The sequence below is a fragment of the Pholcus phalangioides genome, unplaced genomic scaffold (genome assembly GCF_987345545.1).
Source record: "Pholcus phalangioides strain wild (caught in Gottingen) unplaced genomic scaffold, Ppha-v1.0 ptg000024l_1, whole genome shotgun sequence".
In the NCBI taxonomy this organism is placed as follows: domain Eukaryota; kingdom Metazoa; phylum Arthropoda; class Arachnida; order Araneae; family Pholcidae; genus Pholcus; species Pholcus phalangioides.
Genome location: NW_028301616.1, coordinates 15,892,447 through 15,907,457, shown reverse-complemented (window position 1 = coordinate 15,907,457; position 15,011 = coordinate 15,892,447). Strand labels below are relative to the sequence as shown.

At 33.7% G+C, this 15,011-nt stretch overlaps 1 protein-coding gene across 1 annotated transcript in view; it reads left to right on the top strand.

Annotated features, from left to right (window-relative positions):
• LOC149068846 (uncharacterized) overlaps positions 1-15,011 on the top strand; it is a 45,839-nt gene that overhangs the window by 14,743 nt on the left and 16,085 nt on the right. Inside the window, exons 5-8 of the mRNA XM_089251154.1 lie at positions 1,625-1,645; positions 2,710-2,739; positions 3,980-4,035; positions 9,790-9,947. Of these exons, the coding sequence (XP_089107280.1) occupies positions 1,625-1,645; positions 2,710-2,739; positions 3,980-4,035; positions 9,790-9,947 (265 nt within the window). The remainder of the gene's footprint in view (positions 1-1,624; positions 1,646-2,709; positions 2,740-3,979; positions 4,036-9,789; positions 9,948-15,011) is intronic.

Here is a 15,011-nt window from a genome sequence, read left to right as displayed (position 1 = left end):
TTATTGTTATTATTGGCAGAATTTTCCCATATTAGTTAATCTATTAGTAAAACCCAACTTTTGCAATTTAATTATTTTGCAGCTTAAGGAAATATTTTGTGTTTGAAAATTCTTAATATTATTAAACATATAATAACGATGTTTTCTCCAGTTACTTTCAATATGCTTAATAAGTAAGGCTATTTCTCAAACACTGTGATAAAAACTAGGCAAATACAATGTGTTTAATGAAACAATTAATGCCAATTAATTAGCTATGATTTATGATATACAGGGTGGTTATAACTAAAGCTCAGATTTCAAAGCACTATAAAATAAGAACCACAGGTCAGAAGGACTTGAAAATTTGCATGAATATTCCTGAAAGCAATGGAAAATGTTTATTTTTTTCTTTCACCAAAGATTTGGCAAAAGAAAAAATGGTTTAGTACTCCTTTAGGGGCAGCTAGTGTATTTTTGGATTATAAGATCACTTGCCCTTAGCATGATAATGAAATCACTATTGTAGGTACTTCTTTGTGAAGGAAAAGAAACAAAATTCTGTGAGATAATACACCACTACCACATATTTAGATGTGTAATGCAATCCTCATTCATGAATTTGCTTAAGATATAGTATATGTAGCCCAAGGTTATAAAATGTGGTAAGAAGGAGAAATTTTTGTACAAGTACTTTAAGTAACTATGTTAATTTTTATATGAAAAAATATATATTCAGGCCACTCTCTGAGATTTTTTGAAAAAAAAACACACACCATCTTACACCATTTAAAGATATACCATCAGAATGCACACCCAAGAATAGAAAATGTGGTAAGTATGAAAAAGTTTGGCTAATAATGAACCAATATGATATTTTTCAAGGGAACAAAATTACATTTTGTCCACTTTTATGTGATTTAAAAAAAAACCACTTGTTTAAAACCAAACAACTCTGCCCCAAAGCCCTTGAAAAAATTCTGTAACTTTTTACTATGAACACTCTGCTTTAAGCAGCACTATAATTCATTCGGATAGAATTCTTTGCACATACTTGCCGTGTTCCATTCAGTTTCCCTTCCAAAACATAGCAAGAGGACCCTCAGAGAACAAAGAAGTGGCTACTTTGAGAGAGAGAGAAAGAATGCCAAAGTTTTTTTCCCCAAAAAAGACGTGAATTTACATCGTAATGCTATATCACTGAAAAAATACCTACAGATTAAAATTCTCTCTGATAAATGACCAAAAAAAAAGTCTATTGCTTGAAAATTCCTAAAATATGTCTGATTGCTCAAAAATGCACAAAATATGACTTGTCATAAAAATCTGAGCCCTAGTAATCACATATTGTTTATATGCCAATGTTTTTTGTTTTGTCATATTGAGAAGTATAATTTTCTCATTAAAAAGAAAAGCTCTTTATGAAATTTAGTATCAGAGTTTCAGGTAATTGTATGAGAAACTTCTCTTGTTTAATTAAAAATTGATGATATATTCTTAAAGTATGATGAATGTGCAACCCATTTTCATTGTGGAGGCACCATTGTTTGAATTTTTCAAATGTTATCTGATAATATCAATTGATGCTCTATTTTATCTATGACCATATGCTATATTGATTTTGTTCTATATTTTCAAACTTCAGATGGAGCAAATCCGTTTCACAGTGAGTATTTTTCTTTGCTTATTACTAAATTGAGAATTCTTTTTTTTTTTAATCAAATAATAATTATACTTGCTTTTATCATGAGTTTTAAACTTCAAAACTGCCAGTGCTTTTTACATATAAGTCGATCAAATTATTCAAAGTATGGGCAGTAGAATCTTAACTATTGAAAGTGAAGTGAAGCAAAATGAACCACAAATACGGAAAGAAAAAAAAAACACGGTTAAGCTGCCAGAAATAAAGAAAAAATAGCAAAGTAACAGTGATTACTAGGATGCAGATTTTTATGACGTCATATTTTTTCATGACAAATCATATTTTGAGGATTTTTTGTCTATAGGTCGCATTTTCAGCTATCGGTCATATTTCAGGCATTTTTAAACCAATCCGTCATATTTAGGGTTATTTATCACCAAAATTCCAATCAACATGCAGTTTCTGAGTAAAGAAAAGTAATCCTTTTTCTTTTCTTCCATAACAAATACATGATTCATGCATAGTTGGCTGTACTTGTTCTGCAAAAGGAGGGAGAGAGGGTCGAAAAAGGTAGTGAAAATTTTCTCTGCTAACAATAGGACAATACTTGGATAATCCTTCTGGGAAAGGAATTTTGGTTGTGCCCATCAGTCACTTCTAACCCCTTTTTTTGTTCCCGGTAAACTAGTTTTGACCTTGACCGGCACACGAAGCACGTAGGCGTGATGCTGATTCAGTGACATGATTAAGTAGAATATTGGACTATGGTGGAATTCTTGTGTTTAGCTTTTGGCAATTTTCATTTCTTAGACTTTATTTCTTTGCACCCTGTGTATTCCTGTTTGTATTGACACTTAACATATATTTGTGGCATAATACTTTTGCAACAGCTGAGTTTCATTGTTTTTATTTTGTCTATTTTTTATTTATTAAATCAAATGGTTTATCTATTCAATAATTTAGAACATTTTTATTTTTCTTCACATTTTAGTGAAATTAATTTTTGTCAGCCATTTTAATATATTTCATTTGGTTTATATAATTCACTCTGTGTTCACTATTGATTGGAATGCTCTTTCTTTTTGCAGATCTTAACTGATGAAAGTGATGGTTGCAAGGTAATTGTTGTTCAAAAATTGACTAATTTTCTATTTACACATGGGCATATGAATGATATGTGTTAGAATTGCTTATCACTCCAAGAAATTAGATCATTATTTTGATAAATACACTGCTTCCCATATAATAAGCTAACATATTTTCTTTGGGAAACAAGGAAAGGAATATCTCATTTGTCACAAACATTGTTGACGAGAGACTGGGAAAAAATGTTTTTAATTTCTCAAGCACAGTAGCTGATAACATAGTGATTATTTCAATGTTTTTCTTTAATTCATAAAATTCACAAATGTTTTAGGCAAAGGCAAGCAGTACCAAACATCTGTATCTGATATGTTTCATGTAGCATTGAAGAAAAGAAACATACATAAGAAAGATGTCTGTTTCTGTGCTGTTGAGAAAATCAGGACAAAAAAAATATGAATAGAATTTGTCTCTCTTCAATTTTTCAAAGAAATTTGGTACAAGTTTCAAAGATAAATAAAAATACTGTTATACTGATCTTACATGACTTCAGAATATTTATAGTTAACAGTATCACATGTTTGTCCTGAGAGACTAATCATCGTGTGCTGTAATTTGATACAAACCATATTTTTTATTTGCTTTTGTTAAAAAAAAACTGATTAACTATTTTCAATACCATTTAATTTGGTCATTACATGTTACTGAACCAGTTAATGTCATTATTTCCTGCATATATTCCACAGATTTGTATATTCAAATTCAGTACAGAAAATTTAAAATTAGGTTTGTAAATTAAAATTCAATCAGCCGTTGCTATAGCTACACCTGCTACTATATAATGTGAATTCACATCTCTCATATAGAAAGTACTGTTTTCTGTGGGGTGTTCTTCCCTGGAATCAAACCTGCTGACCTGACAGTAGTATGGTGTGGTGGTAGACAAGACCACTGCTTCATCCACTTGGGCACCAGTTTTTACTCTGGTATTAGTAGGGAAAAAAAACAATCTCAGCTTAAGATGGCCCCCCCCCCGCGCCTTTGCGTATGCCAGTGACTATCAGGTATTTGTATGTGTGTGAACTATAGGATGGCTGAATAGGATTTTCCTCAAAGTAGTGAAATTTGCATGTATGAATTATATCCTACTGCAAATTGTAGACAGGAAACTTTAAATGTTAACAGGAAAGGTTAAATGTTATGAATGAAGAAAGTGCATGAAGAAAATAATCATTAGTTTTATTATCTGAAAAATCAATAAACTTTTTTTCTTAGCCCGTTGAAGAGTTTGGATTCAAGTTCAAGAATGCTAGTGATCGCTTGATTTTTGAGTAAGTATGAAAGTAAATGCTCTTAGAATTGCTTATTTGATCACTTTTATTAGGCTACAATCATTTTATGTGCAAAAAGAGTAATTAGCCTGAGCCGTACAAAAGAAATTTTCTGTAGGATATTTTAAACAATAAATGAATAGAGCCTACACAAGGTATTCTGTCATTTATAAAGCAGCATTGATTTACTGTTGTATCTAAGTGAACTTAAAAAAACCGCAGAACATTTTCATACAGCTCTGAAAATTCAGTTTTTAAGGAGTATTTGCAAGGTGCATATGCAGTTAAGTAATAGTTTTTGGGGGAGTGAGGCAAAACTGAACCCTAATCAGTACTATAAAGAAAATTTATTATCTTAAGTGCATTACAAGTTGAGAGCCTATTATCTTCCATGTCTCTCACTGAGAGGTTAGTATGCTAACCTCTATGTGTAGACTTCCTGTAATAGCAACATGTCTCACAGTCATCTTGGGACCATCTGTCTTCCCAAATCGAAATTAGTACTTGAGTATCAGGAAATGTTCTGACAAAGATTAAGTACTTTCAAACTCCTTACAATTGTAACTTTCATGTTAATGATATTTTCAACTATAAAACAAAAACTATTCAGACTAAAATAGTTCTTCAAATAGTGCCTTATCTCAACAAGAAAGTTACTAATTTGATTTTTCTAGAACCAAACTTAATTAAAGTAATGAAAAAATAATAATCACACGTGAAGATCTAGTTTGACACAGTGATATAAAATGCAGTTTGTTGGAACTCAGTGAATAAGAAAATTATAAAAGACCAACATTTGCTCAAGTTAGCCCTTACTTGTATGATTTATTGGTTGGTGCTTGTGTGTGGTGGTTTTAAATGAAATTGAACTGACGTTATCACTAGTTTTTACTCAAATTATCATTTGAAATCTTAATCATTATCTAATCATTAAAAATGATACATTCATTTATATAATTTAATTTGTCTGTATCTTCTCTATTCAAATCTATAATTTTAGACTGATCTCCACCTAATTTTTCATATACAGTCGGCTCTCTGTATTCACAGTTTTTGTATTTGTGGTTCCCCCCCTCCCCAGTTTTCGGGGAAACACTTTTGCAGTGTTAATTTTCATATTGAAACAAGCTATAAGTTGTATGTGTTAAATAAATGTTTTATAATCCTCTCCTAAAGGGTTTCCCCTGATTTTGGAAATGTTTTTAAAAGACTTAAGCATTTAAATGTTTCTGAAAGTTCAAAACTTCAAACCAAAATTTGAAATAGTGACAGTGGTTAGCTTGATAGCTGCGGTTCCACACGTTATTACGGCATCAAAGAATTTAAAGTTAGATATATCAAAAAAAAAAAATTAAAATTCAATCAGCCATTGCCTCTACACCTGCTACTATATAGCCCTGAATCCATGTTTCTTGCGCAGTAAGTGCTGTTTTTCTGTGGGTTCCATAAAAAAGGTATGTTATTTATGTATTTCATAACTTCCATACTATAACTGTCATTATTAAATCCGGAAATCTGCTAGCATTGAAGGGAAAGAAGCCACATTGCCCAGTATTTTTTATGAACAATAGAAAAACGGACTATGAAACACTTTTGCTGGATGGATTTAAATGGTGTTTCGTTCTAGAAGTCAGAAGATACTTAGACAGTAAAGCCATGCTATCCAAAGTTCTTTGGGTACTGGGTAATTAATTCCCCTGCACACCATGGCATTCAAGCCTTCTATATGCTTCCTGACAACATCTAGCATTCAACTGCTTGATGTTATGCGAACATTCATGGCTTGCTATACACATTTCTCAATAATGTTGTGAAGGCAACCAAAGAAGATACAAATGCAAGAAACCTCAGTCATGGATAAATTTCATTATGCCATGGAGAGCTTTTGGATAATTTGTTCTAAGCATTATCAAAAAGCATTTAGGTTTCTGACAGTTTTCAACAGTTTTTGATGGTTTAAACCAGTTTTTGATGCTTGCCATGTCAAAAACCCAATCCTGGTTATAACAAATATCAGCTATTGCAAATGTTTTTCATGTTCCCAGTGACTTTGTTATATAGCTAGACTTTTTTTTTCTTCTCAAACCGAGCACAACTCAGGTCTATCGCCATAGGCAATTTACTACCTAGTGAGTTGTGCCAGAACTGTAAGTGTGTGTACCTAACAGTCTGAGTGCGTATCTAGTGTTGTGTATGATTTTTCAGCGCTGCCATCTATATCTCAGAAGTGAAGTGAGTGATGTGTGTAGTGACTGAATATTTGTACTGTTTGTAGGACTGTTGCTCTCTGTGGCGAGACTTTTTAACGGGGAGATCGGCTCGCATTTGCGCCTCAAAGTTGGGAACCACAGAAAACCAACTTCAGCCGACCACCACTGTGGCGACGGTGGGGCTCGAACCCGGGACCCCGTGATGCGAGTCCATCACTATGACCACTCGACCACCACAGCGGCTATATAACTAGACTGCATTATGTGCAAAAAATGCTAAGGAATGTGAAATAAGTTGTGGGAATTTGTGAAATACTGTATTTCTTGGTATATACAGTCGTGGCTATGTTTTTGAAAACATAACTCAAGAGGCTTGCTACACTTATACTCATGCTACATTAATTTTTGTTTTGGAAAGCACTATCTCCGAAAACTTACAGAAAGTGTATCATGTTACATTCAAATATCAACTAATTTGATTATATTCTAACTATTCAAAGCATTCAGTAATCATTTTTCTTGAAACATTTGTTTTAAAAATACAAGAGAACAATAATTACATGAGAGAAGAATAATATCTGGGGAAGGTGTGGCACAAGCACCAATGCTGTGCCTATTGCTCATAAAAATGTTTTGATGGATTTTTTTTTTGCATACTGTGATGCATATGCCCATAAAACCAGGAAAAGACACCTATTATAAATCATCATCCTTCAGAATGATTACATTATCTTCTTTCTAGTTAAAGTTACTGGAAAAACTGATACTCTGGCATCTTCAAGATGTTCCTCTCTTAATGGGTAAGATTAATGTGAACCAGCATGGTTTTAATACAGGGTTTTCCACTGACTCTGCTCTGCATCAACTGATTTTGAGAATTGAAAACACAATTATCAATGGACAATTTGCTGTTGGTATTTTTCTGGACATTGTTGGAGCCTTTGACAACGTTACTTTTGACTCTGTATGTAAAGCACTAATAGATTTTAACATTCCACCTATGTTAACTAGATGGATTGATCACATGCTCAGGAACCGAACAATCCCTGCTCGTGTTCTTGATGCCCAAGCTGAAAGAGCTATCAGAAGAGGATGTCCGCAAGGAGGATTTTCTCCCTTTCTATGGAACATCGTCTTCAGCTCCCTGATCTCTGATCTAATGAAAGGACCAGGATATATACAGGCATATGCAGACGACTTAGTCGTGCTCATTCAAGGGCATGATTTATCCACAATGAGGATTCTTGCTCAACACATTTTAAACTCTGTCAGCAGATGGGGTGACAAACACCAACTAACATTTTCCACGGAAAAAACCAGAATTGTGATTTTCACATGGAACAGAAAATGGGTAATTGGAAACTTAACCCTCAAGGGACAAGAATTTACCATATGTGACAGAGTGAAATACCTTGGATGTCATTTGGATTCTAAGCTCTCCTGGAAATCCCATATTCAAGAACAAGCTAAACGGGCCACTAATATACTTATGCTGTGCAATAGAATTATTGGCAAAACCTGGGGTTTAAACCCTAAAACCACTCAGTGGATTTATACTGCTATTGCATGCCCAATGCTGAGCTATGGTTGTGTGGTATGGCATCAGGCGTTATCAAAGACCTCTTATGAAACTTTCCTACAAAAAGTGCAAAGACTAGCTTACATTCTTATTACGGGAGCCTTACCCAGCTCTCCCCCCATCGCCCTTGAAACTACTCTTAAGATACCACCTCTGAGATGGTACCTACAAGGAGAAGCGTTTAAAACTATGTATAGGATGGAAAGAAATGGTACATGGTGCAATCGACCATATATGGGATACAAACCTTTTTTCAAGAATCATCTTGACAGCTGTCTACTGGGAAAAGTGGAGATCCCCTCTCTACTAATGCCAAAAGACTCCTGTTCCAAAACAAAAAATTTTACTAAATGCTTCACTATCCACATACTCAGGAGAAATGAAGTTGCTCACATAATTGATAGCATCTCAACAGGAGTTATTGAGTGTTACACCGATGGCTCTAGGATTACTGATACTGGGGCTGGAGCAATTTTCCGCATCTTTGGAGTGGATCACGACTAACATAAGATACATTTGTATCTAGGCAAAACGTCCACAGTCTTTCAGTCTTTCAAGCTGAAGTATTAGCAATAGCCATACTGGCTGAAAGTCTGATTACCAAAGGGTATCATGGCAAGCAAATTGTTATCTTCTCTGACAGCCAAGCAGCACTATTGGCTCTTGACAACTTCCTCAAGTTTCAACTGTGTGTAAAATACTGCACTGACATGCTGAATAACTTGGCAGCATTGAGCAACAACATCAACCTTTACTGGGTTCCTGGTCACGTAAATTTCCAGGGAAATGAACTCGCAGACCAGATAGCCAAAGAGGCAACGAACATGAAGCTATCTGGACCTGAACCTTTCTATCCTGTTTCGATGTCAACCATCAAAGGAGAGATGTCAAACAATGGATAGAAGACAAACACATGCAGCAATGGAACTCAAGGCAGGACTGCAGACAGGCTAAGCTGGCCTTGAGAACCCATCCGAATATTGCCAAAAAACTTATCTCATTGAACAGGAAACAAATTCGACAGGTTATACAGATCATCACTGGTCATGCTAACCTAGCGAAACACCTACACAACTGTGGCTATACAGATTCACCTATTTGTCCTGCGTGTGGAGAAGAAGACGAAACTCTGCTCCACTATGTGGGACGATGTCCCGCCTTCTCTATCCCGAGAAGGAACTACTTCGGTGATCATCAGGTGACACTAAGTGAAGTTGTTAATGCTCCCAGCATTTACAACCTGGTAAATTTTCTCAATTACACTAAACACCTAAATTCATGGTGAGTTTCAATTCTGCTTTAACTTAACTTTCATGCATTACTATTTAATAACTTCATGTTGAGTTCTCAGCCATATCTCTGAGACCTTCTCTGCTCCTTTTCTAAAGGGGCACCGCAGACAGGAGCAGCCTCAAATTTTCTGACATGGCTTTACTGGTTGCGGTTCTCCATAATCTCCCATATACAGAGATTCAATATAATGTGGTAACAGATACCATAACTTTCGTCCCCGGAGCAGCCACCAAACTCTGGGTATTTCCACAGAATAATGTTTTTCTTCATTCTCACATGACTCACAACTCATGTTGAACCACTTGGTGTTAGAGTAATGGACAAAATTTGCCTAGGCTTTTCCCCTATGGGACGCCAAATGATGATGATGCATATGCCCATGTGACGCTTGTTCCAAAAAATACGATTAATTATAATTTAATCCAAAATTTATAAAACTCAAATATAGAATTACATAGCAGGATCACAAAGAGGCTCTTTTTTTAGGGTTTTTATTATATTATTTGTAAATCATCAGGAAAAAGTTAAAAAATTAAAATCTTGATTAAGATTTTACTTGTCAAAATCATTCACCATGTTTAGCTATGAAATTTGTATTAATGATTTGATGTAAGTAATTGTTCTCGATTTTAAAAATTATTTTTAAATATTAATATGTACTTTCAACTTTAGATGTGAAGAAGGATATGAAGAGTCTGATGTAACCGTTCCTGAAAAAACACGGAAATCAACTACAGAAACTTTAAAAAAGATTATCCATTTCAATAAAAGTCTTAAACCTTTACCAAAGAAGGGGAAAATACTAATCTCAGTGCTGTATCATGATGATAGTAATATATAGCTATTTTTCAAATTTATCAGTATAATGCTCATTATAATGAATGTATGTTATAGTGACCAATCTTTTTTAATGACTAGTCCCTTATTGTTTTTTATTTCATATTTATATCATTTTATGTTCCTTTTAAATTCATGCATGTTATGTTATTTTTCATCAAATATAACAACCTACAAAGGTCATTGAATCCAATACAACTTCCAATGTCAGCTTTGTCCCCCCACCAATCTTTTTTACCTCATCAGAGAAATGAACTAAATCTATCTTTATGTGGGTTGGGCCAAACCTTTAATACAGGTTAATTTGATTTAATCTGCTTGTAATGCTGACAGATAGGCATGCATAATGGATCACTTTTCTTTAAATACAGATAAGGGGTTATGAAAGCTGTGTTTAATCAAACTTTAGGTTTTTCCCCCATGCTAAAGATCAGCACTTTCTTGTTTACAGCCATTCAAAATTGCTATGTCATATAACCAGTTTTTTAACAATTGTCTGTTACGAAGATGAATTTTTGGAAAGAGAAAATTGAACTGCCTTTGCGGGAAATCGAACCCACATCCTTTCACTTTCCGGGTGAATACGCTAGACTACAAAGGTAACGGATCTCTCAATCTTTCTTTGGAACTCGTGTGCACTGAACGGAACTGTACATGGGTGGCCAGACCTGACTCAGGCCAAGTTCAAAACTGCTGACACTACCACCAGATGGCGACTTATGCATGCATGATGTCATTCTATGCTACCATACGAAGGTTTTTTTAACAACTGACTGTTGTGAAGATGATTTTTTGGAAAGAGAGAAAATTCAACTGCTTTTGTTCATCACTTGAATTCTCAGCTCCCCTGAAGCTTTTGCTGTCTTCAGATTTGCCAATTGACATGATATCTTGGACACGCATATGCACTGTATTAGGACTATGAAGAGCATCTTATGCCTCTTCTATTTATTTACTTTCCATTATAACCATGCACCAAGATCTATTATTTTCTTGTTAATTATCTTTTCCCCTCTTTTACTGGCAAACTGGGGTGCAGCAATACTGAGAAGCAGTGAATAAATTGTCCCTTTTAATTTTTTAGCATAGATGTTGTCTCCCAGATTTTTCAGGAGGCTTCCAAACTTTTACTCTATCTCCTAGGTGCCCAAATTTTGTCCTCTATTCGGAAAAAATCCTTTCTTTTGGAAGCAAAAAATTTTTCCCAATTAAAAAAAATTATTCCCTTATTTTCCAGGATAGTCTTATACCTGTGTGTTTCCTCCTAGGATGATGTGTGGTGTAAATTGGTTGCCAAGTAATGAAGAAATGTTTCATTTTGGTGAGAAGAAAAAATTTCTGAACAGCCAGCATTAGTTTAATTTTTCAACAATCGAATTGGCAAGGTGACCGGTGTCCTGTATAACCATACGCCTTGTTTAGTCTGTCTATCCCATTATTTTTGCCCATTGGCTATTGTTTTTTGGTATGATTTGAAGCTGAGTGTATTAAAGACAAGAGGTAATTTATCCTACTGTTTCACACTGATTGGCGATGGCTAGCATAATGTCATGTTTTTCCAAAAAGAAAAAATTGTTATATTTCACTTTCAAAAAATAAAAATAATTTTTTTTTTTTTTGGGAAAAAAAAAATCTTTTCTTTTACATTTGTCTGTGTATGGTCTTTGTATCAAATTCGGATCCGTGTTAAAATCTCCTGAATTCCCATTCTTGAAAATTTGCAGCTATGTTTCAGTTTATATAGTTTTCTTCCCCTTCCTCTTCTTATATTATGCTCCACTTTTGCATCCTACCTGGATTTTTTGAGCCAAAAGGTATTTTTCCCCATGTGGTTGCTGCACTGAAAATGAAAAATATGTATCAAAAACCTTTTTTAAAAAAACTTGTATCTGTTGTTCAATGAAATATTTGACTTTTTTAAATAAAACCTTTTTTAGAGATGTCAAGCTTAGCCTGATCCAGTTTATACAAACTTAAGGCTATGATTATTTTTGATTTCTGTAATTCTCAAGTATTTATGCAAGAGTGAGCATACATGTCAGACCAGTTTAGGTGAAATTGCAGGTTTCGAAGAATCTTTTTTATGGCTAATATAGAAATACTATGAAACATGTAGCAAATTATAAAAGTAATTTACACCGAAAAAGCAGCTATATTCTTATTTAATTAAACCATTTAATCTATGTTGCTCCTGAAATAGGATTGCTTACACATCTAGCATTATAAAAAAGGATATATACCTTCAATAAAAAGAATTAATACCATCAAACCTCATTAATAGGGTCACCCGAATAACATGCCACTCCACTTACTGGGTTGCTTTTTTTTAAATTCTAATTGTCCTCTTCGGTGTTCTTATGTTATTGAATTGATAGAATGTGTCTTCACACTCCGCGTAAGGGGTAATTTTTGTAAAAGTATGCTTTCAACAATTTTCATTCAATGTTCACAATAATCTCAATGCTCAATAAAATATTGGTGGTTTTTCTGGCGTTCCACAGAACATTGCCCCCCCCCCCCCTTCATATAGAGAGGCTTATGGGCCTTCTGACAGAGGCCCAGCTCTAAGATAAAAAGAATTCCTGCAGCACAGAAACCCTCAAATTTTATGTTAATGCATCCTCCTACTAAAGTGTAATTGTCTGTTCCAGATAATTTGGAATCTTATACATTTTTATAAAATCAATTTTTTTTTTCAATTTTAGTCTCATATGCCCCTGGGCTTCCAGGCATTAGCAGATACAGGCTCCTCGAAAAGGGGGGGGGGAGTCGCCCAGTTTGTATAAAGTGAACTGGGAGGGTGAATGTCCACTTCCTTTCTCCCATTTATACCAATAATATTTTTTTTCACTGCCTATGCCTCCAGACCATACCCAGGTGGGCATGTGTTAAAAGAGCCTAGCAAACAGACAATTTGACCCCTAAGTTAACCATTTAACTTTTTTTACATCAAAAGAAATTTCTTGGTGTTCTTTCTTTTTAATTTCATGTTTTCTGTAAATTTTAAAGACTCTACCACTTTTTTTCTAGAAAATGATGAATTAGGGATTCACACTGTCATGAAAATGATATTGTTACTTAATTTTCATCATTATCGACAATATTTTGGTAGATATTGCTACCTGTAATGCTTTCATCATTAAGAAACAATTAATAAAGAGTTTCATTAAAAGTCTTTGAAAAATAATGCAAATTAGTTTTTCAATTCTTTTTTGTAAATATCTGTAATTGTTTCAGTTGTGATTTTAATTAATGATTTCTGATCGAATAAATAGTTTTTACTTCTTTGACACCCTTGAACCATTTTTTATTATTATTGTTAGGGTAGTTTCTAACACAAAAGCTATAAAATGTCTACTGCAGTCAAAATGACTGATCTTGAAATTTCACAATCTTGGGATGAAAGAGAAAATTAAGGTAAATAGTATAAATTAATATAATTGAAGTTAAATTTATTGATTTTCTAAGACAACACATTAGAATGGTGAAAAGTTGGTTCTATAGGCATGAATGCATCAATGAAGTATAGGAAATATCGAGACGTGACTTATTACATTTGTCGGGTCACTTACTCTTTGTTTATGTAGGTCATATTTTTGCTTTCCTAAAAATGCCCCCTTGACGAGGTTTGATTGTGTTCTATTTAGAAAAATAAGTTTTATATATGTTGATTTGACCAGGGCTTGAAAAATTCCAAGCACTGGGTCACCATGGCAACTGGAAAATCTATATTGGTACCTAAAATTTTCTATGTATGATACAAAATTTTTTGATTCTACAATCGTGCGTCTTTCAACATAGGAGATGGTTATTAAGTCTAGAAAAATTTTAAAAATTATTATTTAGAACCATCGAGCTCATATTACTGGAGGGAGCATCCAGCCGCTGCGACGCCATAGACATCAAATGCAAGAAAACCATGTGACTCGGTGAAAACAAAGTTCGTTTGCCCATAGAAATGTACAGTTTGGTCCCTAAGTATTGCATTTTAAAGATTAAAAAAGATAGAGAACTCATCTAAAGATAAAAAAAGATTAAATTATTTATTTATTAATGCTGGAATAATTTTTTTCATTAATGCTGAAAAATTTCATCAATTCTTGAATTTTCTTTCATTAATTCTGGAGTAATTGCTTTCATCAATTATGGATTTGTTTCTTTCATTGATTCTGAAATTATATCTCATTAATTCTGGAATTATCTCATGAATTTTCAAATTATCACTTTCATTAATATTGAAATTATTTCTTTCATTAATTTTGGAATTATCCTTTTTTCTTGATTTTAGAATTTTTCATTTATGCTGGAATTATCTTTCATTAATTCGGGAATCATCACTTTCATTGATTTTGGAATTATCAATTTCGTCAATGCTGAAAGTATCTCTTTCATTAATTCCGGAATTATCTTTAATTACTCTCATGAAAGGAATGCCACATGGGACTCATGAAATGAACAATCTGCCTGTTTTTGCTTCAAAAAATGCTTGATTAAAGCTGCGGAATTTCTTCAATGTAATTTATATGGACCCACATAATTAATTTCAAAACATCCTAAACTATATGAATTGATGCAATTGGATAATATAAGACAATATGGAGACATTAATTCTCATTTTCGTGCTTGAGAAGATATAAATAAAAAGCTGAAATTAATGTTATTGCACGGATATCCACCTCAAAAGTGGGTCTGGCTCATTATTTTATATTTAATTTTCTGGGCTTCGTATATTTCTAAGCAAACTCAATATTTTGAAAATCAAAAATTAATTCAATTTTTAAAATTATTGATGTGGTGGAAAACCCCACTAAATTTCCACATTTCTATGCTAAAATCGACAATTTTAACATTGATCTCCATGTGGATCGTGTTTGTTTTCACCGAGTCACGTGATCTTCCGACGGAGATGTTGGGTATACCGTTCTCAGCACTGCCATGGCGGAGACTGCTGACGTCATACTCCCTCCAGTAATATAAGCCCGATGTTTAGAACCATTTTTCTTGAGGATCAAATCTTGCTTGGCTCCTAAGAAATTTGTCTGATGCCTGAGTTTTAC